General features: G+C 44.7%; 1 protein-coding gene across 2 annotated transcripts in view; it reads left to right on the top strand.

The window, feature by feature from the left end:
- The window catches only part of LOC310797976 (collectin-12-like), a 74211-nt gene extending 47413 nt beyond the window's left edge, over window positions 1-26798 (top strand). Inside the window, exons 3-10 of one of the 2 annotated variants that reach the window (XM_083660426.1) lie at window positions 11188-11310; window positions 21414-21500; window positions 21643-22686; window positions 22844-23338; window positions 23701-23837; window positions 24008-24117; window positions 24510-24634; window positions 24801-26798. In XM_083660426.1, coding sequence (XP_083516552.1) covers window positions 11188-11310; window positions 21414-21500; window positions 21643-22686; window positions 22844-23338; window positions 23701-23837; window positions 24008-24117; window positions 24510-24634; window positions 24801-24820 — 2141 coding nt within the window. In that variant the 3' untranslated portion in view covers window positions 24821-26798. Of the gene's footprint in view, window positions 1-11187; window positions 11311-21413; window positions 21501-21642; window positions 22687-22843; window positions 23339-23700; window positions 23838-24007; window positions 24118-24509; window positions 24656-24800 lie in introns of both variants that reach the window. The other variant, XM_083660425.1, reaches the window with a different exon arrangement.
- The last annotated feature ends 950 nt before the right edge of the window (window positions 26799-27748 follow it).

Below are 27748 nucleotides of genomic sequence, written 5' to 3'. Positions count from 1 at the left end.
AACCCTAAACACAAATCTCAAAACTCACACACAAAATGCAAAATCCTACACTTCTCTTGCAAAAGCACACTTTGCCCTCAAAACAGTGTTAACTCTTCACTAAATGGTCTTTTCTTTTCAAATGACAAACACATACATCATATGAGTAGACATTTCTAAGCACCCATTGAACACTGGTGTGCAGAATGGAAAACACTATAGTATGAATGGAAAACACTATATGAATGCTTTATCAGTAGAATTATGCCTTTGCATGTTACACTTTCACCTGTTGGATGTAGAATATTACCATATAATGTTTTTACGTATACTCAAATAAACAACACACAATAATTTAACAACAAATAATATTTTATTTGTACCCAAAATGTGCTACTGTAAATCACAGCAAACAGGATGAAAATGGGATGAAATGAAAGAGATAGCAGAAAATAGGCAATAAACAAAACAACTAGGCTGCATCCTGCGTTCGGTCCCTGACTGGCCACAGGACCTCATCACCTCTCTCTTTGATGTTGCCACCATTCATTGTTCTCCAAACAAACCAGGAGATCATCTGTGATCCTTCTATAGCAAATTTATTTATTTATTTTATTTATTCGTTTATTGAACAGGGACAAATGCATTGAACATGATTTCATATGACCTACAAAACAGATGTCATGCATACAGGTTTCTAGCAGAGGCTAATTTGCAACCCCTGTCCCTGGTTAGGCCTTTACTATTACTGTAAAACAAAAGTTCAAGAGAAAAGTTCAAGCAGTACCAAAATGTTAAAAACGAACCATATAAAACAGAACAAAATAAAGACAAAAAGCAAAAACACAACAAAAATTGCTGATTGCTAATTGCACAACAGCCTTTGGAGTTTAGAAATGTGATTGGCAGTGTGTTCTGTGTGAACACCAAGAGAGGGAATTCAGGAAGAGTGTGCAACATATAGAGAATTGTGTGTAGTGTTGTGAAAAATGTGTGGTTTGGAATGGGAATCTGAGTCTAAAGCAGAAAATGTGCTTGGAGTTCAGCAGAATTGGTTTGGCAGTTGGTACATGAGTTTCAGGTTGTGCACAATTGTGTCTGATGTTCCAATTAATGTGTTTAAACAATTGTGAAAAATATGGCACTTTTATAAGTTTAGAAAAAAATTGAGTCGGTCAAAGTAACTATTTAGATTACCCCTGAGTGCTCAGTTTATTAAAATAATGGCTATTTAGAAATCAGATTTTGGTTCTGGTCAGCTGACAGAAGCCGGAGGCAACCATCCTTGGCTTCGCCTCGGACGGTTCACGCCTCCACGTCGTCCAATAATTTATGATAATGGACACCTCGTCGTGCATTAACCCTTACATGATCATTTATCATCTTTCAGTGGAATCATATTGTACTGATACTGTATGAAGATATTTTAATATCATCATGACACATTTCTGCTGTCTAAATTGATGACAAGTAGATTTTATTTAAAAACTCTCATAAATGGTAGGAATATTATGTGAATATTTCTGGTTTGACATTACACCTAACATTAGACCGACCATTCGGTTCAATGACATCAACTTTAATTTGATTATTTAACGTGATTTTGCATACATGAACCCCCCCATATCATGATTATATATTGATATTGAGAAAAATCCTTATATGATTATCATGATATTGATTTCAACCATATCGCCCAGCCCTAATTTATTAAAAGGAGTCAACGTTTCGGTCACAAGGACCTTTCTCGAGACAGACATGTCATGTCGGAAACGTCAACTCTTTAAAGGAGAATTTCGGGGGGAAGTTTTCACATTTTTTCAACCTGGACCCTATTTTCCACACTGTATGTGTCTAATAAACTCATCGTGACACATTTTTTTTCAAATGGTCGAGTACTCACGAGATAGCCATGTTTACAGCTGGAGCAATGTGCTCAAACAACTACACAGTGTACTTACACAGGGCAATCCTGCACTGCATCATCAATACATGTTTGCTAATAAAACTGCTTGTTTTGCCGGCTGGGAGGCTCAAACTGTCAATATTGTCTGGCAACATGGAAATGACTCTAAATATATTTAGCACAGCGCGAGCTTCGCTGTCTTGCTGGTTGCTCCTCTGTCTGCTCCTCTCTTTCTCCTCGCCTGCTCGCATGGAGAGACGACTCTATACATGAATATTATTCTCCGGGGCGTACGAGCAAGCAAGGAGAGATAAAGAGAGGAGCAGACAGAGGGGCAACCAGCAAGACAGCGAAGAAAAATGTGTCACGATGAGTTTATTAGACACATACATTGTGGAAAATAGGGTCCAGGTTGGAAAACCCCCCCGAAATTCTCCTTTAATAAATCAATGTGGAGGTGATGAGTGTGTGACTCTTTTCCTTGGAAATTGGATATTTGGGGAAATTGATTCACTGCACCACAAAAGAGACAAAGCAAGTGCTGTGCATGTTGCCTCCTATACTCATCTTGTACTGCAAAGGAAGCAGTCATGAATGATATATTTGCTTTGGAGCAGTTTGCTGAAATTGATGGAGTTCTACCTGATCATTTTTGGGAACACGGGGTGTGCAGCTTGGACCACAGAAAGTGAAGGAGAACTGCTATTTGGCCTGGAAGGTGATGGTGTCATTTGAGTTGGCGGAGCGGTGGAACCCTGTAAAGGCATGGTGCTATAATGACTTGTCTGTGCCTCAGCACTATTTTTCCGGTAAATCTCATGTTCTCTCAGGTTGGCTGAGTGGTGTAGAGCTGCTCCCTTCCAGCTGGATCCGCTGTTAAACTGAAGTCTTACTCGCAGTGATCATGAAGAATCCCGTGACGCTTGTAGAACAGGTCAACTTGTTGAACTTGGCGTCCTGGCTATGCTCCCAGTGTGGCCCTATATCAGCGTTTCAAACCGGCTGATTTAATTGACTGAATTATTCCATTATATAAAATGCACTTGAATGACACATGTGGTGAAACCTCTGGCACCAAATGGATACACTCTCAGCTTTAGTCACTGCCAGAGAATGGATAGATACACTCTCAGCTTTAGTCACTGCCAGAGAATGGATAGATACACTCTCAGCTTTAGTCACTGCCAGAGAATGGATAGATACACTCTCAGCTTTAGTCACTGCCAGAGAATGGATAGATACACTCTCAGCTTTAGTCACTGCCAGAGAATGGATAGGCACTTTCATTTCTCGCCATAATCTTGAGTGAAAGTTCCTCAGCCTCTGCTTTCTCTCAGGTGCTGTTGGCGTTAAAGGGCTACTTTGCCCATTTTCAACCAGCTTTGTATCATTACAAAATCGGTAATATATTAGCAAATGAACAATGTTGAACTTCCCTCCATCTTCCCTGGACCGAGAGCTCCCCGTTCATTCACAGAACTTCCTGCTCCAAATGATGTCATCATGATGCCATTTGGAGCAGTTTTGCCAAGGTGTCACTATCACTATCACTATCACTATTACTATTACTATCACTATCACTATCACTATCACTATCACTATTGCTGTCTCTACCTTCATTCGCAGAACTTCCTTGTCCACATGACATCATTTGGACCAGGAAGTTCTGCAAATGAACGGAAAACTCTCGGTCCAGGCAAGATGGAGGGAAGCTAAACAGTTTCCATTTGCATATACTGTACTACTGATTTTGTTAGGATACCGAGGGGGCAGCTTACTCTCTATGAAATACTGCAGTTCCTCGAATGGCCACTTGAGGTAAGCTGCAGAGGTGAGTCAGTCAGTCCCATAGGCCCCCCATGTTAAAATGCCCATATTTACACCGTGAATAAACATGTTTACAGCCTGGTTCAAAAAATGGTTTTGATCTGAATAGAGCTTATTCGCTAACCCTGGACGGCGCCATATTGTTGACATAACGTCCTGCACGCACAGCGCTGCTGCAGCTGACAACTAGTAACAACCTTATTGACGTTTCTGTTCCATTACAAAATAGCGATGGTGATGACAGCAATAAAAAAAACACAGTTCTTGTTTGTATGCTGCCGTTAATGCCTGCCTGTAATAATAAACAAAAGAAACAAGGCCAGGTCGAAACCTGGCATAGGGCCGGTGTGCTCAGTAAAGTGCAGAACTCTGCCAAGGTGTATTGTGTTCAGTCTAAAATTTTGGCCCCTTGAAACCAGATTAGAGGACCATTTACATTAAGATTAGACTGTTTTTCAGTCTTAACCATCAATTTGCTGAGTGAGTGGCACTGCTCTTGCCCAGATGTAGCCATATAGGTAAAACACTAATATTTTCTGACTCACCTCCACCACCACCTGCTGATGTCTATATTATTTAACCATCTCATTCTCTTTAACAGTCCAACATAAAATCTATCAAATAAAATTAAAGCAAGAGCTTGTCCTCAAATAAAATGAATATAGTGCAATTCAAAATAAAATAGTAGAATAAATTAAATTCAAGTCACTTTCAGGAGGAATACCAAAAACCTTGTGCAATGTCAACTGAGTTTAGCAGCAGTCCAACATAAAATCATCATCTTACAGTACAATGATTCAAGATTCAAGATTCAAGATTTTTATTGTCACTCCATGGTACAAGTATCACGTGTGAAATTCTTGTGCTGTGGACTCCGTTTACAACATACCGGTAGTGCAAATAGTACAAATATAACAAATATAACAGGGCATATGGGTGCAAAAACAACAAGAGACACAACAAGCATAAGGCAGTATAGTGATAAGACAAGTCAGAGACAGTGGCATATTCACTGCACATAGGTGCACGTGTCGGGTGCATACTTTAGACGTGCTTAAACATTTTAAATTCTGCGTATTTGACATACAGGTGCAAATAACATATTCCTTATTAAACATACAATTAAACTCGGCATTTTAAATTCGGCGTATTTGACATACAGGTGCAAATAGCATATTCCTTATTAAACATACAATTAAACGTTAGACATACGTAATGGTAGCAGCTACAGTACGGTACAGTGCGGCTACTACACTATTTGTGTATGTTAAGGAGTCTCGTGGCCTGCGGGAAGAAACTGTTCCTCAAGCGATTTGTGCGTGCTTTCGGAACCCTGTATCTTCTCCCTGAGGGTAGCAGGGAGAACAGGCTGTTGTGGGGATGGTTTGTGTCTTTGATGATCTTCAGGGACCTCCTGAGGCACCGCTGTTTATACAGTTCATGCAGATCTGGCAACTCACATTCTGTTACGTGCTGTGCCGCGCGTCTCACTCTCCGTAGCGCCCTGCGGTCCATGGTGGTACAGTTCCCGTACCAGGTGGTGAAGCCGCCAGTCAGCAGGCTTTCAATGGTGCCTCTGTAGAAGTCCCTGAGGATTTCTTTCCTTAGCCCAAATTTCTTCAGGCGCTTGAGTCCGTGTATTCGCTGTTGGGCCTTTTTGACGACAGTGGCGGTGTGGCCGGCCCAAGTCAGGTCCTGGTGGATATTGACTCCCAGGTACTTGAAGCTGTCCACCCTTTCCACCACTGTGCCGTTGATGGTGATTGGGGGGTGTGCGCCCCCCCCCCTCCTGTAGTCTACAATGATCTCCTTGGTCTTGGAGACGTTCAGAGAGAGGTGGTTGTCCTGGCACCATTGTTCCAGGGCCCCCACCTCCTCTCTGTAGGCTGTCTCGTCGCTCCCCGAGATCAGCCCCACGACTGCTGTGTCGTCTGCAAACTTCACGATGGTGTTAGAGGTTTGAGTCGCCACGCAGTCGTGGGTGTAGAGGTCGTACCAGAAGGGGCTGGAGACGCACCCCTGGGGCGCTCCTATGCTGATGGTCAGTGGGGAGGAGGTGAGGTTGCCCACCCTCACCACCTGGCGGCGGTCTGTCAGGAAATCCAGGATCCAGTCGCACATTGCTGTGTTAAGTCCCAGGTCCTTGAGCTTGCATACCAGCCTGGAGGGTACTATGGTGTTGAATGCTGAGCTGTAGTCCACGAACAGCATTCTTACGTAGGTGTCCTTCCCCTCCAGGTGGGACAGGACGGTGTGGAGCACGTGTGCTACTGCATCCGCTGTGCTCCTGTTGGGGCGGTATGCGAATTGTAGCGGGTCGTGGTCCGGGGGGAGTGTGTGGTCCGGGGGGAGTGTGGGGCGGATCTTTGATATGACCAGCTTTTCAAAGCACTTGCTGGCTATTGGTGTGAGGGCTATTGGGCGCCAGTCGTTGAGGCTGGTCACTTTCTGCTGCTTGGGAATGGGGATGATTGTCGCTGCTTTGAAGCAGGAGGGAACTCGTTGGAGGGAGAGAGACTGGTTGAAAATGTCTGTGTATACGCCTGCCAGCTGGTGGGCGCAGGCCTTGAGGACCCGCCCGGGGATGCCGTCCGGGCCGGCCGCCTTGCGAGGGTTGATACGCAGGAACGACTGGCGCACCTCCTCCTCAGTGATGGTGAGAGGGCGGTCTGGGTCTGTGGGGGGGGGGAGGTGGGGGGGTTGGTGGTTAGGTGGGGATGGGAGGGGGTGCTGAGGGGTGGGGGGGAGGGGGGGGAGGGGAGGTGGCGGGGAGAGGAGGGCAGTGGGGGGGGGGAGAGGAGGAGGGGTGGTGGGGGGGCGGAGGGGCGGAGGGGGGAGTGGTGGTGGTGGGGGGGGGGAGAGGAGGGGAGGGGTGGTGGGGGGAGAGAGGTGGCAGGGGGGGAGGAGAGGAGGTGGCAGGGGGGGGAGAAGAGGAGGGGAGGGGTGGTGTGGGAGAAGAGGAGGGGAGGGGTGGTGTGGGGAGAGAGGTGGCAGGGGGGGGAGGAGAGGAGGTGGCAGGGGGGGGAGGAGAGGAGGGGGGGAGGGGGGGTGGTGGGGGAGGAGAGGAGGAGGGAGGGGGGGGTGGTGGGGGGGGGTGATGGGGGGGAGGAGAGGAGGAGAGGGGTGGGAGAGGAGGAGAGGGGTGGGAGAGGAGGGGGGGAGGAGGGGAGGCGCTCTGGCAGAGGGGTCGAACCTGGCGTAGAACGCGTTGAGTTCGTCTGGCAGGGTGGGTGACTCGTTGTTTTGCTGTTTTGCCCCTTTGAAGTCAGTGGCAGCGTGGAGTCCTCTCCACAGGTGTTTGGGGTTGTTGGAGTCCAGTTTTGCTTCCAGCTGCCTGCCATATTCTCTCCGTGCTCTTTTTAAAGTGCTTCGGAGGGCATATCTTGTCTGTTTGTATTCCTCTGGTGTCCCGGAGTTGAAGGCGGTGGTCCTGGCGTGGAGGGCTGCCCGGACGTCACTATTGATCCAGGGCTTCTGGTTTGGCATTATTTTGATTATTTTTTGGGGGATTATGTCCTCTGTGCATTTTTGAATGAAGCCTGTTACTGTGTCTGCATACTCGTCCAGGTCTCCTGCAGCCTTGAACTCTTCCCATGCTGTTTGGTCGAAGCAGTCTCTCAGAATGTCCTCTGATTGGTCTGACCAGCAGTGGGTGGTTCGGAAGGCCGGGGGGTGTCGCTTGAGCTGTTGTTGATACCTGGGAACGAGCAGGATGGAGGCGTGGTCCGATCTGCCAATGGTGTGCAATTTTCAGTAACAGTGCTCTTAATTTTGGAGAAAGACAAAATGCTCCATGTAAGATGGTCACACACTGGACTGTACACACTATCATCCAGACACAAGACTGTTAGTAGCATCCACACCCAACATGGGTCCATGTGAAAGGATGGGAATGCCCACTGGAAGCATGTGTGTGTTTGTGGCCGTCCGTGCATGTGTTGATGTGTAATCGTGTGACAATAAAGACGGGCTTGTCCGTCTGAAATCGTGGAATCGACTGGAATGAGGCACGCGACCCAGTGTTGCCAGATGGCAAATGTTGAATTATCGTACCAGAGGGTCAAAATTATCGTTGTTGGAGTGAAATTATCGTACGCCCCCTCGCCTATGTCGGGGGAGCTGCGGCTGATCACAGGCTACTTTTTGGATTTGGCATGATTTTTCAACACTGTGATCTCAGCCTGCGTTGCAACAACAAAACACCCTGCACGTATTGGCTGCAAATATGTTGTTTGAAGAGATGATTGTATAAACAGATAGAGTGATAGACGTAGGATTCGTCTAAGTGTCACAAAATGATGAAATTATCGTACATTTGGGGGATTTTGGGATTATTGATCGTACATCGTACATAGGTCGAAATTATCGTACAAATACGATAACTATCGTACGTCTGGCAACGCTGACGCGACCTGTTTGGAAGAGTGTGCTGACGTCAAATGACGCTCCGCTGATGGGTAATGTGGCTAATATGTTAACGCACTTAGCGGCTAACTGTTACTTGTCGTTTTTTTTACTTTTTACTTTACATGGCAGTAAAACGCCACCGAATGACCAAATTGATTTAACTTTTAACCATCTCGATTTCCACTTTCCATACGGACCGCCAGCATTGGTTAGTTTATAACGTGACTATATTTATAATGTTTATAACGTGCTCCAGCTTCCGGTTTATACTATCAGTCTGAATACAGGCAGGGGTTGGAGCTATTGCGCAACACCGCAAACCAGTCGGAGTACGTTATAAACGTTATAAATTGTCACGACGTTAACAACTAACCAATGCTGGCGGTCCGTATGGAAAGTGGAAATCGAAATGGTTAAAAGTTAAATCAATTTGGTCATTCAGCCATGTAAAGTAACGAAAAGTAACGACAAGTAACAGTTAGCCGCTAACATGAGCTGCGTCGACGTCATCGATTACGTCGACTCGCCGGGACAGCCCTAGTCCGAGGAGCAAACGATTGTTCACATTCACAGCTGCTTTACAAAGACAAAAAAGACGATACATGTCAACTCCTCAAAAATCAAATCAATAAATTCCTAGTCGGACCGAGAGAGGCACCAAACGGTGAAATGTCCGACGACCGGCTCTTGTGGAACTCTCTGAACGAGCTAGCCACAATATTAGCCAGAGGTGCATTACCGCCACCTACCGGACTGGAAAGCGGAAAGACATTTCACCGCCGATGTTGCCCTGAATCCGTGCTCAAATGGTCTGGGCGACAGAGTGGAATGTAAGGGCCCTGCTGTGCATTCTGCACACCGGCCCCAAAAACGAGATGAACAGACTTTGCTGTGAGGAGCTGTCAGAAAGTTTCACCTGTCTCTCCTACCTATCCACACATCTCCTGTGCTGACGTATCCTCAGTCTCGCTCCCTTCACGTCTGTGGACAGTAGACATAGAAACAAACCACGGCGACTTTATTGCTGTCATTACTACAGCCATGTATAATGCAGGTCACCATCCGAACACAACAGGAATGATACAGGTAACGCTAACAGCGGCTAGTTTCCTATAAATGCTGCTCTTACATAGGCTGTCACTTGAGCGCTGCAGTGCTATGTCAACAACATGGCGGCGGTGGGCGTGCCCGTACGTGAGTTACGTCAATCGAATAAGGTCTATAGCTGATTTCACCTTTCATGACAACTGTACAGGGGTGAAATGTTATGTAACTCACACATTTAGAGTAAAATAGACGATAGAAAAGACAATGTTTTTGGCGTGATTGACAGGTCGCCTGTCCAGTGATCACGCAGCTCGCCGATCACTGTCTCGTCTTGTGCCATCTCATGCGAGCTGCGTGAAAACCAAGATGGCGGCAGCTAAAACAACAAATGGGTGATGTCAAACATACACTCTGTCCATCTCTTTTACTGTCAATGAATGATACAAAGCTGGTTGAAAATCAGCAGAGTGCCCCTTTAACCTGTAGGGGATATAAGATAGTCATGTATTGCACCCTTTCTGTTTCATGGAAATGAACGCTGTTCCTTTATTCTAAGTGGTGAAATGCGTTTTATTCCAGGTACATTAAAAACCATGACCCCCCCCCCCCACACACACACACACACACACACACACACACACACACACACACACACACACACACACACACACACACACACACTTCCTGAATCCAAAATGAAATACAGCTGTGTTCCCGTCAGCGCTGTGGATCTCGCCACTCATCTGTCATGAAAGATATCCTCGGAAAGAAATATTCCAGAAGTGTCCCAGGCCCACCGGCCCTTTGGAGCCTGTGCTTTGACTCCACCCACAACTGACATCGCAAGAAAATAATTGCAACGCACATATCCGCATTCTGGAGATGGATGGCTTATTTTTCTTATGCTCAGCATTTTATGTTGTATAAAAAGTGCATTAGTCATTGTCAGTCTTTCTCATATTATATAAAATGTCTCTGAGGTCTATTTGTGTTTCATTGTAAGGAATCTCTTTGTGTGTGTGTAAGGGAGAGCCGGCGACAGAGAGAGGGGCAGTTTGCTGAGTGAAGGCGGACTCCAGGAAAATAAGCATGTCGCTAAGTGTAAACAAGTCAGTGGGAGGGCTTGTTTTCGTGTCCCCTGCCCCGGTACCGCCCGGGCGGGCGGGCCCAAAGGGAACTGCTGGACTGCTTTAATGTGGACTCCAGGGCTGTTTGTCCAGATGTGGGTGGGAGTCTCTTCAGACCATCTAACCCTGAACAATGCAGAGTAGAAAATACACTACCAGTGAAAAGTTTGGACACATGCATTTTTCTTTGTTTTTACCATTTTCCCCCCACATTTTAGAATAATAGCAAAGACATCAAAATTGTGAAATACTGTGAAAACACGTGGAATTATGCAACCCAAAAAGGGTTAAAGGGCCACTTTGCCCATTTTCAACCAGCTTTGTATCAATACAAAATGAACAATGTTGAACTTCCCTCCATCTTGCCTGGACCGAGAGCTCCCTGTTCATTCACAGAACTTCCTGGTTCAAATGATGTCATAATGATGTCATTTGGGGCAGTGTTGCCATGGTGTCACTATCACTATCTCTCTCTACCTTCATTCCCAGAACTTCCAGGCCCAAATGACATCATTTGGTCAAGGATGTTCTCCGAATGAATGTGGAGCTCTCGGTCCAGTCAAGATGGAGGGAAGTTAAATATTGTTTATTTGTATTATACTGCTGACTTTGTAATGATACAAGTTTAAAGTAGTACTTTAAAGTAGCCACCCTTTGCCTTGATGGAAAGGCAAACGATTTGAAAAGAAATTCATACATAGGCATCAACTTCACTATAAAGCATTTGAATCACAATGGCCTATAAGAGAATGACCAACATAGTACATTCAATCAGGTGTGCCAAAATGTTTTGACTGGTAATGGATGTGACAGCAAAACCTATTGAATCAAGGTATTTTTCATGATTACTCCAGTCGAGAAAATAAGTCAAACGTGTCTTGGTCTTTTCTCCAGGGATCCAGGAGGGCACCCAGTGCACCAAGTGTAAGAATGAGTGGGCTCTGAAGACCTCCATAGCTCTGCTGTACGTGCTGTGTACGCTCCTCACCATCGCTGTGGCTGTGCTTGGATATAAAGGTAAGAAGTGGCTGCTCTTCGCTCTCAGCCCTGCACACCATCTGCTGTTCTTTTACTGGGACTAGGGCACTGCTGCCTGCTAGAGTGGGCCAAGATGACTAACCTTTGTAAACATCACTTCAAATGATGCAGTTTAATTTAATTTAATTGTTGAAATGTTTCACGAGAGGGTACACGCCCAAACATTTTGTTGGGTCTCTCCACATCCTGCTGGGAAATAGGAACATTGCTTTTTGATCAATATGCGTACATCAAGTCCCTGTTTGCACTGGAGCCCTCCTGTGTGTGTGTGTGTGTGTGTGTGTGTGTGTGTGTGTGTGTGTGTGTGTGTGTGTGTGCGTGTGCGTGTGCGTGTGCGTGTACGTGTGTGTGTGTGTGTGTGTGTCTGTGTGTGTACGTGTGTGTGTGTGTCAGAGAGAGAGAGAGAGAGAAAGAGAGCACTTAAGTCCCTAGAGTGGCCTTCTGCCTGCCCAAGCGTGACATGAAAGTTCTTATGTAATTAAGTTTTGTTGTTATTATTCAAGAATAATAAATCAGTAATGGAAACTATGAGTCCATCTGAGTGCACCATTACCACACCTTCTACAACAAAACCAGCACTTGTTCTCTCAGTCAGAAGTCACTATTATACACACTTACACTTTAGTCCCCCATGCATCCTTGAGGGGGTTCCAGGTACAGTAGTCCCCAGCAAAAAGGTGAATCATTTATTTTCACTATAATTCCATGTGAGTGTATGTCTGTATGACTATTTTGGTCATGGGTTTCATACACTTTAGGTAATAAAACATCTACTGTAAAAGCAACAAACTTATCAGATGGGGGACCCTGGGACAAAATCTTTATGGGGGTCGGTGGTCTAATTTGTGTGAGTTTAGGGGTCCTTGACATGAAGACGTTTTAGCTATCTGTCCCCTCTCTCCCCTCTGTCTGAGCCACTGCTTTATGGCTCATTTCCACCGCAGGTAGTAGCGCGATCCCGCTCCGCTCGACTTGATAAATTGTCTCATCCCACCGGTTTAAACTGTCCCAGCCCGGGTTGTATTGGGGTCGAGCCGTGCTACTTTTCGTACCTGCTTCGTCGAGGTTCTATTCTGTGAACCCGGGTTCATACGGTGACGTGAAAACATTGTAGACGACTGATTGGCCAGGCAGAATCGTGTTTACTCTATCTACTGACTGTCAATGTGCTGCATACCAGTTTAGTGGGCTTACATTCTCTTCTGTTATGTTATTTCCATCAGTCTTTGTGTTGCTGCCTTTGCCTCTGGTGAAATAAAGTCGTGGCGGTGGTTTCAATTGTTTTCAGAGTGAAAAAAGTCCGCTGCTCAGCAAGCTCCTGTAGTTAGTTGAGCTGCAGCGCTCCGCTAGGCCGCAGCGGGTGTTTGGTGAAGCCGCGGTCTTGCCTGGTGAGAGGCCGCGGGGTACAGGGCAGGCTTCACTCTGTTGCGCCTCTTCCGTCCGCGCGCAGCGCAGCGCATGCCTGAGTTTGACTAACTACAAAGTGATATCCATTCTCCTAGCCGATTGTCACATTCGCCCATGTACACTGTAGGTCATTTAGAGGCACCAGTATTTCATAAACAGTTTAAAAGTTATGTGGATGGATTTAATTGTAACGTTATGTTATAACCTACTTCGGCTATAAGCGAAGGACAGATATGCGGGGGCGGGGGTGGGTGGGGGCAGTTGATCCGCGGTGGAAGCAAAACGTCCATCGAGCCGAAACGATTAGAGCCGAGTGGGGACGAGCTGTGCAGGGCTGTTAAATGTGGTGGAATTGAGCCATTAGAGTGCCTATCTGTCCCCTCTCTCCCCTCTATCTGAGCCACTGCTTTAGAGTGCCTATCTGTCCCCTCTCTCCCCTCTGTCTGAACCACTGCTTTAGAGTGCCTATCTGTCCCCTCACTCCCCTCTGTCTGAACCACTGCTTTAGAGTGCCTATCTGTCCCCTCACTCCCCTCTGTCTGAACCACTGCTTTAGAGTGCCTATCTGTCCCCTCACTCCCCTCTGTCTGAACCACTGCTTTAGAGTGCCTATCTGTCCCCTCTCTCCCCTCTGTCTGAACCACTGCTTTAGAGTGCCTATCTGTCCCCTCACTCCCCTCTGTCTGAGCCACAGCTTTAGAGTGCCTATCTGTCCCCTCTCTCCCCTCTGTCTGAACCACTGCTTTAGAGTGCCTATCTGTCCCCTCTCTCCCCTTTGTCTGAGCCAATGCTTTAGAGTACCTATCTATCCCCTCTCTCCCCTCTGTCTGAGCCACTGCTTTAGAGTGCCTATCTGTCCCCTCTCTCCCCTCTATCTGAGCCACTGCTTTAGAGTGCCTATCTGTCCCCTCTCTCCCCTCTGTCGGAACCACTGCTTTAGAGTGCCTATCTGTCCCCTCTCTCCCCTCTGTCTGAACCACTGCTTTAGAGTGCTTATCTGTCCCCTCTCTCCCCTCTATCTGAGCACGTTTAGACCCTCTCACTCCACCCCAGAGCCTCTTCTCAGTTTATTTTACCAACACCCCAAAGCTCACACCTCCGGGAGCAGTCCTGCGGTTTTGTGGAGCTGAACTTCCTGGTTGGGTATTTCACTTTTTTTTGCCCAGGGCGGGAAGCGGTCCCACCGTCGTTCGCAGGTTTGAACTCTGAATGTTCACTGTGGTAATTCTGCTAAACATTCCCATATGTGACTGCATTATGCTCCCTTCCTCTTTTCAATTTCTGAAAATGGCATGAACTTAACATGTTGGGGGTTATCTGTGAGTCTCGGGTACATTAAGAATGATGTCCCCTTGCACTCTGAGCTCAGTCCCTCCTGTTCCGTGCTGCATGTTTTCATGCAGGCCTAATTGATCCCAGATGAGCAGTGAGTGAACTCAGTGCAACTCTAGCAGAACCCACTCAAATTGGGTTTTTACTGGCGTTGAAGCGCTGGTCTGTCAAGGGAACCAGCGCTCAGCCTAAACACACTCCCAGGTCCAGATGGGAATGTAGTGAGACCCTGTGAGCTCTATGCAATTAACATGTGTGCTGCTCACTGACCCCACAGCAACATCCTCTATGTGTCTCTTTATTGGCTGGCTCTGATGCAACTTCACTGTAGAAGTAGGGCAGGGTTTCTCCATGATCAGGTTCAGAGAAAACTCTCAAATGACCGCTGTCTTCTCCCCTACAGCTTACACTATATCCTGATGCCCAAAGGCAGTGTGGTTGGGCAAGCGCTGATTCTTAGTCTGGATGGAGAGAAGATACACCAATTTGTCAGAAATGTGTGCACATGAAAAATGATAGTTACAAAATGGTTCTTGGTTAACTTGTGGAGTTACAGACAGAACATAGAGTTCAGAGAGGGTTCTTGAGGTTTTTAGTTCCTCAGTACTCAGAGGTCATTGTCTGTGCATTTCACCTCATTTCACATCAGCGATTCACAATCATTCTGATGCCTGTTTATTCCCCAAGATTCATTGAGATTAATTGGATATAACAAAAAGTATTTGAAATATTTCAATTCAATTGGATCTCAATTCATCCTCAAACAATGGGAACAGCAGTGCAATGTTAAAAGTTCAGAGATCTATCTTTTCCAGTGACTTCCTTCTTCACATTAATACATCAGAGTACAATACAGTTTGCTCAAGGGAACACAACTAGTTATTGAGGGAAGGGAAGGCATTACTCATTCACATTTCAGGGATTTGAACCAGCGACCAAAGAGATAGTTGGCAAGACTCACTCCATTGAAACATTATTTCTTGTCATAAAATGAAGTGTGTTGTTTTTGGAAAACTTTAATTGTGAATTTGCCTTAAAATTTCCATCCTATCTATCTTCAGCAGTTATACTTTGAGCAGATTTGAGTATCATTTGTCTCATTTATTGTATTCGATAGGCAGACTAGATGTGGTGCAGATGCACAAGGTACAGAGTGGAATGATGATCAATGGTAGTTTGGGTGGAGGTGGACATGCTTGACGTGGGGACTCTAGAAATGAATAATTCATAATAATTAATCAAAGCATGTAGTTAACAATACGGTATTGAGTGTTTATTTAATATATTTTTAATATGTTATCTATAAATCTATTCTTGGGCTTCTTCCTACATATCTGTGTTTACATATGTGTAGAAACCTCAGCCATTATGATGCAGGACATCATTCAGATGCAGGTCCCTAGAGTCAGAACTGAACTGGGTAAAAAGGCTTTTACATTTTCTGCCCCCTCTACCTGGAATGATGTGCAGAAGGATTTGAAATTATCTAATCTTATAACTCTGGGGGAATTCAGGTCAATTTTAAGAGACAGAGAAATTAGTTCTCTTGGCTCTTGTGATTGCCCTGCGGTGTAACCTAACTATTGTTTCCTGAGTGTGTGACTGACTGTATTTTATCTGTTTATTTTGTGTTTGTCTGTATTGATGCAACTGTCTTTATGCTGCCGTTTTGGCCAGGTCGCTCTTGGAAAAGAGGTTTTAATCTCAATGAGTTTTTTTACCTGGTTAAATAAAGGAGATTGATTGATTGATTGAATATGTATCAGAAATGTTGGTTCTACAAGACAACTTGAAGTGAGTCAACATACAATTTCAACAAGCGCAAACCTTTAAGATCACAGCGCCACTTCCCCTACCATCCCCCCACCACCACCCATGTCCACCTAGCCACTCCACCTACCCACACCTCAAATCCTGACTATCTACCACCTTCCTATCATATGGACCCTTTTTATGCCTCCGCCGGCGATAGCCAGGCCGGAGGCATTATGGATCCGGGTTGTCCGTCCGTACGTCCGTCCGTACGTCCGTCCCTACGATGTTTGTTAACGCGATATCTGAGGAACGCCTGGAATTTCATCAAATTTGCCTCAAACATCGACTTAGACTCAAGGATGATCTGATTAGATTTTGGTGGTCAAAGGTCAAAGGTCAAGGTCACTGTGACCTCTCGAACGCCATTTTCAAGCTTGTTAACGCGATATCTCAGGAATGCCTTGACGGAATTTAATCAAACTTGTCTCAACATCGACTTGGACTCAAGGATGAACTGATTAGATTTTGGTGGTCAAAGGTCAAAGGTCAAGGTCACTGTGACCTCTCGAACGCCATTTTCAAGCTTGTTAACGCGATATCTCAGGAATGCCTTGATGGAATTTAATCAAACTTGTCTCAAACATCGACTTGGACTCAAGGATGAACTGATTACATTTTGGTGGTCAAAGGTCAAGGTCACTGTGACCTCTCAAACGCCATTTTCCAGCTTGTTAACGCGATATCTCATGAATACCTTGACGGAATTTCATCAAATTTGCCTCAAACATCTACTTAGACTCAAGGATGAACTGATTACATTTTGGTGGTCAAAAGTCAAAGGTCAAGGTCACTGTGACCTCTCGAACGCCATTTTCAAGCTTGTCTAGGCATGGGTCGATTTCCGGTTTTACCGGTTCGGTTCGGTATACGAGCCCAAACCGGTTTGATCACGTGCAAACCGAAAAAACAAAATTTTTTTTTTTTTTTTTTTGCCAGTCCATTCTGATTGCACTATTGTTCGTATTAGCCTCTTCTCAAGTTGCACTAGTAGGCAAAAGTCTTATTTTGTTTATTATGTTGATGTTTGAAGAAAAGTTAAGCTGAATAGTTATGAGAAATAAAAACAGTGTGTTGTTACAGTTAAAAGGTTCTGCTTATTTGTATTCAGTGTTCGTGCTGGTTGGCAGCATACCAGCTTAGAGGTGCATTATCGCCACCAACTGCAGCCGCTTTGATACGTTTTTTGGGGGAATATCGAACCGGTTTCAAAATGTTCAAACCGACCCATGCCTAGGCCCTATATTGTGTGAATTTGTGAGTTTTGAAGTTTACATATAAGGCAGCTCAGCTGTAAGCCAATCCATTCTGATTGCACTGCTTGTGTTTTTATTAGCCTTTTCTAAAGTTGCACTATAGGCAGAAGTCTTATTTCATTTATTATTTTGATGTTTAGAAGAAAAGTTGAGCTGAATAGTTATGAGAAATAAATACAGGGTGTGTTTGTTACACAGGTGTCCTGCTTCTTTTTATTCAGTATCATTGCTGGTTGACAATACCAGCTTAGAGGTGTATTATCGCTATCAGGTGGACTGAAGTTGCACTACAGACAGTTATGGGCCACACTCGGGAGCCCTGCTTAAAAAAAAAAAAAAAAAAAAAAAAAAAAAAAAAAATTTAACACATTCACTGCCAGCCGTTTTTTTTTTACTGTAGGTAGGTTTTGCCAGAGGTTTTTTTTTGAGGATTCTGGCTCATTTTACAAGAGCCGAGGATTCTTTTCTGCTTTGACTTTGTGAACACAAAGTTCACAAAAGTACTAATAGAATGTGTGCTTTCTCTGTCTAAAAGAGTTAGTTTGTAGAGTTAGTAGTTATGTAGATATTAGCCGTTGAGTACAGCATGGTTTCAGCGTCTGAAAATTTATTTTGAGATAAATGGCTTTTTGTGAAATTCGATAGAACAGTCACTTTAACCATTCATTTTTGGCATCAGTAAGACCGTCAGACATCTAAACAATAGTTTTGAACAGTAATTTCCTCCATAACAGCAGGAAACACCCCTCTCCCTTCAAACTCCTCCCTCCGTGTGTCTTCTCCTCCTTCCTCCTGGCTCTGCAGCGGGCGTGTCAAGCGCGTTGCTGCTGCTGCTGCTGCTTGCCTGCCTGCGACGCTCCTTGTGCGAGTCAAGATGGGCCGGGGAATGCGTGGGCGATGGGCAGATGTTGATTCTGGCCTTTCTGCGGTGTTTCAAAGTGTGTTTCACCTATAATCTATTATGCAAATCGCTCTCCGCTCTCTGTGCTGCTGCTGCTGGGGCGGCCGCTCGGGCAAGTCTGGATGACTGTAAAATCGCCAAGCAATTTCCTTGAGAATGGCTTCCTCCCGCCGCTGTTTTTTCTTTGCTTTCGCTCGTCTGGGGGGAGCACTGTCAACACTTAGTGGGTCGGTAAAATAGATTATACACATTCAATACCTCCAATAATTGTATAGGAGACGTAAAAGGGATTGATCAACGCCCCACCGTCAAAAAAAAAAATTTTTTTTGACGTGTTAACACGTCGTTGGCAGTCAACAGCTGGATTCTGAAAACGTGTTAACACGTCATTGGCAGTGAACGTGTTAATTACAAAAAAAAATCGGTATACCGGTTCGATCCGGTTTAGACGGCAATATCGAACCGGTTTTAAAATTTTCAAACCGACCCAGCCGTAGTGATATCTCAGGAATGCCTTGACGGAATTTAATCAAACTTGTCTCAAACATCGACTTGGACTCAAGGATGAACTGATTAGATTTTGCTGGTCATAGGTCAAAGGTCATGGTCACTGTGACCTCTCAAACGCCATTTTCCAGCTTGTTAACGCGATATCTCACGAATGCCTTGACGGAATTTAATCAAACTTGTCTCAAACACTGACTTGGACTCAAGGATGAACTGATTACATTTTGGTGGTCAAAGTTCAAGGTCACTGTGACCTCTCACACACCCAATTTCCAAGCTCTGTAACGCAACATCACAGGAGCGCCTTGACGGAATCTCTTCCAATTTGCCTCAAATGGCGATTTGGACCCCAGAATGAACTAATGGCGGAGGCATAAGTCCGCGTTGCGGTCGATCTAGTTCCCTATGGACCCTTTCCCTCGCCCATGCCCCCCCACCACCACCCATATCCCCCTAGCCACTAACCCCTCTATCCCCACACACCCCTCGAACCCAGACTCTACCACCTTCCTATCCCTAGCTACAGTATGGCCCTGTTCCCACTAAACGTCCATGACTGAGTGACTGACTCTCCTGACTTTTCCATAGCAAGGGTATGTGTAGGTGTCAATGAAAGAAACAATGTGCCATAGGTGTATGGTTTGGTCTGTGCACTTGAAGTGAAAGCGTCTTTTGTACTCTGCAGTGGTGGACTGACTGAATGTCTAGTGTCTGGAAATGTGCCCCATGTAGTTTGCTGTATGGAACATTTCCTCTCAGAGTGAGCGTGCTCTCTCATAGCTAAATATTGCGGTAATCAGAGGATATTTTTTTATCCTTCATTATGGTTTCCTTAGGTCTGCTGTTTATTTGTAGCTTGAGACAACTTTAAGTGGGTGTCAAGGACGTCAGGGAGGGCGAACAAAGGGAACAACCAACAGCTTTGACCATATTGCTTAAATGACATCCATTTTCCCATGTTCAAGTTTCCCGAACATCCCAAAGACAATTCCTCAAGAGGCCATTTTCCACCAACAAAAAATGATCTCTTTCTATGTCTAGTCTGGAGACAGTGGGCATTTGTCGCTTTTGTATCTAGATTCTTGAATACACACAGGGAATAGATTTACAGTATTTACAGTACTTTACAGTATTTACAGTACTTTTGTATCTAGATTCTTGAATACACACAGGGAATAGATTTACAGTACTTTACAGTATTTACAGTACTTTTATAACTAGATTCTTTAATACACACAGGGAATAGATTTACAGTATTTACAGTACTTTTGTATCTAGATTCTTGAATACAAACAGGGTATAGATTTACAGTATTTACAGTAGGCTACTTTACAGTATTTACAATACTTTTGTAACTAGATTCTTTAATACACACAGGGAATAGATTTACAGTATTTACAGTACTTTACAGTATTTACAGTACTTTTGTATCTAGATTCTTTAATACACACAGGGAATAGATTTACAGTATTTACAGTACTTTTGTATCTAGATTCTTGAATACACACAGGGAATAGATTTACAGTAGGGCAGAGAGATTAAACATGGTAGAACGCTTCCCCCCAACATGTGGACTCTTAGTTCAGTGCAGCATTCATATTTCCCCATCAGTCACTTCCAAAAGATAGGGCCTTATGCTTATTGTTGTCAAATGTTTTACTGACTGGCACTCAAAGCAAATCCTTTCTCCTTTAAATGGGTAGCTACTGCAATTATTTGATTTATATGCAACCAAACAGATTGCACCAACAATTCAGAGTCTTTTCAAGATTTTGCAGAATTACAGGCTCATGCAAGTCTTTAAAGTTTGAGTTTGCATTAACATCTCGGTTTATAATTTACAGGCATTTCTAATCATTATTTGTTGACAAAGAGAATAATGCTCTCATCTTCAGCAGAAGATGACCATGTGGTATTGCTTTCTGGCCTGTCATCGTCGAGTAGTATCCCTACCATCAAGCACATCTTCATTTCGGACTTTCGACTGCCATTCCTGATACTACATAATCACCACACAATGATGCATTACCCAAAGCCACAACCATTGCAAATGGGACTATAGGAACTGCTCATCTTGTCCCTCTTAAGGGTCAAAGACGTGCCGCACCTTTTCAGACCGAACTGTTATCTTAACTGGCGGAGCAAACAGCTGGAGTGCAGATTCCCAGCAGAGGAGCCCATGTGGTCGACTCTCCGGTAAAGGAAGTGTCCTCCTGGCAAGGCTGGTGGTGGTGGTGGTGGTAGTGGGCTGATTCCCTGGAATCCCAGACACATTCCAGAGGAAATGAACGGTGCTGTCGCCTGTGGGGGTGTGAAGACCTTCTCTGCCACAGCGCCTGTCTCCTCTCGGCCCGTCTTTGATCCCTCTGTTTACTGAAGACCCCCCTAGGTCACTTCCTGTCCCCCAGGGCTTCCCACCAGTGTCTCCCGGTGTGCTGTATCTCCTCCAACCCCGGTCTGTCACTGACCACCCACTCCTCTGCTGAATCAAGTTTCCTTCTCTCTCTCTATTTCTCTCTCTCTCTCTCTCTCTCTCTCTCTCTCTCTCTCTCTTTGACTCTTTCTGTCTCTGACACACTGAATCTCCCCTAACCCAGGAGATTACTATAATCTATATATTATTACATACCTACCAAATATGTAGACACATATATGTCTACCAGATATATAAGGATATGTAGAGATCCTTAGAGCATCTGTCAGTGACTTTCAACGGTTTCCTCACTGATCCCCTTTATATATGATGTCTGTGGTTGCAGGCAATTCTGTCGTCCCTACAGTATGCAGTCTCTTAATGAAGGATGGAGACCATCATGTGTGGACTGTGAAAATAACCCTGCTCTTACCTGTCTTGTTTTTTGCTACAGTGGTGCAAAGAGTTGACAATGTGTCTGAAGGTATGGCAGACTATGGAGGAAAGATAGTTGCTGTTGAGTCTAACCTGAAAATGTTAGGTAAGTTTCGCACAGCTTACTTGTCCATACTATTTTATCTATTTTATCTGTATTCAAATCAAGACAAAAAAGTGTAATGTTTATAATGATAGATCATTATACAGCGCATTGATTTCTTTTTCATTCACCAATCTCTGTTTAGATGACAAAACAGGGCAAAAGTCGGAGAATGCCACCACTGAGATCCAGGCCTTTAAGAACAACATCCGAGCGCTGCAGAGGCAACTGTCGGAGGTGGCAGAGCGCAGCAGCAGCAATCGCGCCGCACTGAGTCAGTTGCAGAACGCTGGCTCAGACATCCAGAGCAGCCAGGGCTCCATTCAGGGACTGTTAGACAGCAACACAGCCACCTTGCGCTTTGTAAATGGCACCCTTCAGTCCTACAGCAGCACCATGGAGGGCCTGCAGGATGACACAGCCAGGCTGCAGACAGAGCTTCACGAGCAGGTCAAGCTCCAGAGCCAAGCCCTGCTCAGCATCAGCAGCCTCAACCTCACCCAGGCCCAGCAGAGAAACCTGATCTCGGCCCTGCAGCGCTCAGTGGACGACACCAGCCAGGCCATCCAGAAAATGCGCAACGACTTCCAGATCCTTGAGCAGACGGCCCGGCAAACACGCTCCGACGCCGAGTGGCTCCGAGATAAAGTGGAAAACCTGCAGATCGTGGCCTCGAACGCCTCAGCCCTCGCTAAGGCCAACAACGACAGCCTGGAGGAGGTGGGCTCCCAGCTGGCTTCCCTGGCCGGCCAGCTCCAGAACACCAGCAGCCTGGCAGAGGGACAGGACCAGAGCCTGAGGGAGCTTATGGACCAGCAGAGGGACCACGACAACCTCACCGCTGCCAAGTTTGACCAACTGGAGATAAGGCTGGATGAGTCGGAGCAGAGTATCGATCGTGTGACGGGAAACATCAGCTTCACCACACAGCTGCTGGGCGCCATCAACCTGAACCTGAACGACCTTCGCAACTGCGCCGAGACGGTGGGCCGCCACTCCGATTACCTGCTGAACCTCAACGGCAGCATGGCGGATGTGAGGTCAGACGCATCCGTGCTGAGGTCCCAACAGGAGGAGCTGGCAGCACGAGTGGACGCGGAGGTCACCAACCTCTCCATTGTCATGGAGGAGATGAAGCTGGTGGACAGCAAGCACTCACAAATAATAACCAACTTCACTATTTTACAAGGTGAGAGATTATTATGGCATTACTATGCAGTTATAGAAGAAGTGTTTTACATGTACAAATTAAGTGTTTACTGCCTTTGTTTTTAATAACTTGCCCTGCATGTTGCCCTGGAAAATACTTTAACGTTCTTTTCACTTATTCTTGTTTTGTGTTTCAGGTCCCCCTGGTCCCAGAGGGCCAAGAGGGGACAAAGGACCCCAGGGACCAGCTGGTCAGCCCGGACAGAAGGGGGAGAAAGGTGACAAGGGTGGGCCTGGGATGACAGGACTCAGAGGAGAGAAGGGAGTTCCAGGACCACCGGGTCTTCCAGGGTTAAAAGGTCAGCCAGGCTCACGTGGCAGTCCCGGGTCCAAGGGCTCCCGCGGGTCAGGGGGCAGGGCAGGACCTCCTGGAGCCAAGGGAGAGCCAGGCACTGCCGGTCTGCCTGGGAGAGACGGACAGCCTGGTCCTCAGGGAGCACAGGGCCCGTCAGGCATCCGAGGACCAATGGGATCTGCTGGGGAGCAAGGGCCGAGGGGGCCGGTGGGGCCTGTGGGGCCACCTGGACCACCTGGACTACCAGGACTCCCTGCCCGGCCACCACCACCACCAATGCCTTTGGGCCCTGTTTCTCTGCAGAGTGAGGAACCTACTCCTACACTATGGGCACCAGGTAAGACATCCATCATCAGATACACTGTGTAAACAGGAGAGAGAGAGAGAGAAAAAAAATCCTCAACAACTACGGTAATTCACATGTAGTCTCATATTCAGTCTTCAATCTTCAAATCATTCAAGCAGTGCACTAGCATCAAGGTATGTTACTGTACTTCATCAAAGAAAAATAAAGAAGGTGACTGGTAACTGGAAACCTGATACAACAAAAATAAAAGTCTATACAAGATTAAATTACTTATTAAGATGGATATTTTTGCAAGGTAAATATAGCTATGCTGGGAATATTGTACTGCTTCGATAGCTTGTCTGGTTGAGGTCCAGTTTACTCAAAGAAATCACTCAATCAATTTGTTGCAGGTTGCCCATCTGAGTGGGTAAACTACAAATACAAGTGCTACTTTTTCTCCAAGGACCTGCACAGTTTTGATGATGCAAAGACAACCTGTGAAATGAAGTCTGCATCATTGTTGATCATCAGTGATATAGAGGAACAGGTATCTGAATAAATAGGAAACATTTCCTACCCCCCCCCCCCTCCCCCCCAAACCTACTCATGGAATTAACTCCTCCATCCAATATTTACTTGAAGTAAAGTATGTCATCGCTGTGTGATGTAATTTCTTAGTTGTGACTCAGTGCATGTGTTGTCCTTATGTGACCTCAGAAATGGCTGAAGAAGCAGACCACTGGAAAGGGCTACTTCTGGATGGGTCTGACAGACAGGCAGGAGGAGAATGTATGGCGCTGGCTGGATGGGACTGAACCTGCTTTCACGTCAGTACTAATATATATAAATGCTTGTCATAAGTGCCATTTTTCTGCTCATAGGATGGTCATTTAGTTTCAGACCTTTGCCATATAGAGTGCAAATAATCATTGTTTTTAAACTGTAAAGTATTCATTTTCAAATAGAGTGGTAAGTTTTCTATCACATTGAACTACAACACACTTGCAAATTCCTATGAAAATCTCAACTTTCCAATAATGATTGTAATGACTTGGATGTAATACCCCACTTCTCTGCTACTACCGGACTAAAACAAACACTAAAAACTTGCAAATACTATTTGACTCAGCGGCACTGTTTTCTTTCTTGTTCCAACCCCTGTGGTTTTCCATCAGCTGGTAAATCTAATGTATGATCGCCCCCTGTTGTTTGCCTGCAGAAAGTGGAAGCCTGGTCAGCCGGACGACTGGGGCCATGGGCATGAATTAGGAGAAGACTGTGCAGGACTCATTCACGATGGGTTATGGAATGATTTCTTCTGTGAAGATCTCATAAGCTACATCTGTGAGAAAGAAATTGAGATCTGTACGTGCCTGTTTCTGTTTTGTTACTTTTGCTTGTCTTGTTTTGGTCTTTTTCTTCCTTACCAAATGCCAGTGTTTTCGTTATACTCAACAAGTTTGTATGGCTGTTTTCCTCTAATATTTCCCCCCCACATGTCTTTCTGCAGCAAGATCCTCCGGAACATAGCAACATCTTGAAAGGGAGGTTGTAGTGAACAGACTTGACACCCACGTGTGTCACTGGCCCACTGACACAGCACATGGACAAACCATACGGAGAGGAGGGACAATTTTGAAATGAGCCCAGGGCTGCATCAGCAAACCTCTCTCCACTGCTGATCAGATACTGTTCTCCTCCAAAGTGAAGCCAATCCGCCATTTCCAGCAAGTGCAATATGGCCGCAGGGCAATCCAAGGATGAGGAGAATCTCTTTTTTTTGTATTTTTGTATTTTTTTAAATCACCAAATCAGCGTTTGATTTATATACATATTTTTATGGTTATTTTAAATACTTTTTATATGACTGTATTCCATGTACAACTGAATATCTGAATGTATATTTCATTATGCAAGTTTTGTAGGAAAATATAAATTCTATAAAGCCAAATGGACTTACCGTAGTGCTTTCCACAATATAGATTTGTCCTTCAATGATCATGAAAGGTGCAAAATGATGCGCAAAAACACATGTCGCTGATATGCTATCTTTGAAGAACCTGTTACTCTAACCTCATGAATGTCTGGCTATATAGCATTATCAATTATCTGAGTCAGAATAAATGAAGTATTTACACACATAAAATGTCAGAGAAACACCTTGATTTTTAGTTAAAGACTGCAAGTTTATTTATGGCATAATAGGTCTACTACTATTCTAACAACCTTCCCACTCTCCAACTGGCCCTGTCTTGCAGGAGCCTGGTGGTTGGGGTTGATTGAGTGCACCTGGGCCCTGTGTAACCCTTGTGCTTTAAAAGCATGCAGACCATCTCTCCCTCCTCACCTGTGTGCACCTTTGTGTACTGTTGGTTTGTAGTAGTTTACTCCTTTCAGTTAATAACTGGTTGTTATAACTTTTACTTTGGTGCGTGACTCCCTCCATTTGTTGCTTCCTTGAGCTGGGTTGTAAGATGGAGGGAGTCACACGCCAAAGTAACTTAGTTACTTTGCCAAAGTAACTTAGTTACTTTGGCATTTATTACTTAAAGCAGCTACGAGCAAGATTTTTGATTGTTATTAAACAGTCTAAATTTAATATCGATGTCTCACATCTTACCTCTAATATTAGAGGAGACCAACGCAGAGTAGTCTCGCTTGAAAGCCGAGTGAATCGGCGAGTGTTGTCTTGATGATTACTCTGTCTGCGGGCCGGTGTCATCAGGAAGTGAAATGAAACGGTTTTGCGGCAGCCACTTCGGCCCTAACCACAAAATTACAAAATTACTTTCAAACAAACTGTTAGAATATAGCTGCCCTCGTTACTTTCTGCTCTCGCGAACATCTCTCGTTATATTCTAACAGTTTGTTTGAAAGTAATTTAGTAATTTTGTGGTTATGGCTGAAGTGGCTGCCGCAAACCGTTTCATTTCACTTCCTGATGACACCGGCCCGCAGACAGACTAATCATCAAGACAACACTCGCCGATTCACTCGGCTTTCAAGCGAGACTACTCTGCATTGGTCTCGTCTAATATTAGAGGTAAGATGTGAGGCATCGATATTAAATTTAGACTGTTTAATAACAATCGAAAATCTTGCTCGTAGGCAGCTGTTTTAAAACTAAGGACTAACAACAAACTACAGTACTATAAACCAACAGAACAAAAAGGTGCATACAGGTGAGGATGGAGAGAGATTGAATGCTCTGCAGGCTTTTAAAGCACAAGGAGCACACCGGGACCAGGTGCACTCCTTCAGCCTAATGACCCCAACCACCAGACCCCTGCAAGACAGGCCAGGAGAGTGGAAGGGTCATGATCGCACTAAGTATGGCATTTTGTGAACATGTGATTTATGTTAGTTATACCTACATTTATGAACAAGAGAGTCTAGACTATGGATCGGATCCTAACTACAAATATTAAATGCACCACTTTTCTGCACTCAGGGAATGAATGTTTCCTTGTATTGTTGAAAACAGTGTAAACAACACCACAAAGAGAAGAAATCACCTACAAAACATTCACAAATAAATACCTAAAACCCATGAGGTGTTTGTATACGTGGGATCATTTTTATGTTAATATGCAGAACCAGGTTAGGTATTGGTTTTCATTAGGAAGAATGTCTAAATTGGCTTTGTAAAGTAGGCTACCTACATGTACATCTGTCATTCTAATTACAGTATGGCTAAGTGTAGAGTTCATCACAAAACTCGTGCCACAGTATTGTAGAATTTAGTTTATTTATTTTGCACAAAATCTTGACATTTTATGATATGTTTGAAAAATACTTCTAGTCCAGTGATTTTTGACATTGAGTTTTATTTTTTAATTTCTCTCTAGCCTAGATTGTAAGCATGATGTTGATTCATTTTATACACTGTGCCATGAGCTACGTATTGCAGTGCATTGGCTAACTCAAGTCATTATATTTTCTCCCAATCATTTCACATCCTGTTTGCCATCTTTAGGTCAACTCCAATCACAGTCACTCCTTCAGCTGCACAGAAGATTGAAATGATCTCACAATAGCACCTTTAGTAGGAGGGATTGGAATCTAACTATACTAAAAACACGGAAATCAGATTCAGCAAACAGATGTAAAAAAACAAAACAGACTGAAGACTGCAAGTGCTCACATAAATTTGAATAGCCTCTACCTCTTTAGCCTTACCTATACCGCCATCTATAGGTTGGCTGCAAACATACAGACAGGTACTACCTCTGTAGGCTTACCTATACTACCATCTATAGATTGGCTGCAACATACATACAGGCACTTCTTTTTGAAGACTCAAATTTGTTTAAGATGCACTCTTGTAAATGAATTTGACACAATAAACATCAAAGCAACATAAAAGAATGCAAGAGCTGAGCCAAGCAGAAAAAAATAAGTGTGAGCTGTGCTTGCTTCAACTAACTCTTGACTACAATCATTAAACAGACATGACTG

This window comes from Poromitra crassiceps (assembly GCF_964638095.1).
Source record: "Poromitra crassiceps genome assembly, chromosome: 2".
Taxonomy (NCBI): Eukaryota; Metazoa; Chordata; class Actinopteri; order Beryciformes; family Melamphaidae; genus Poromitra; species Poromitra crassiceps.
The sequence above is the reverse complement of the archived record's forward strand: the minus strand, read 5'-3'. Positions and strand labels throughout refer to the sequence as shown.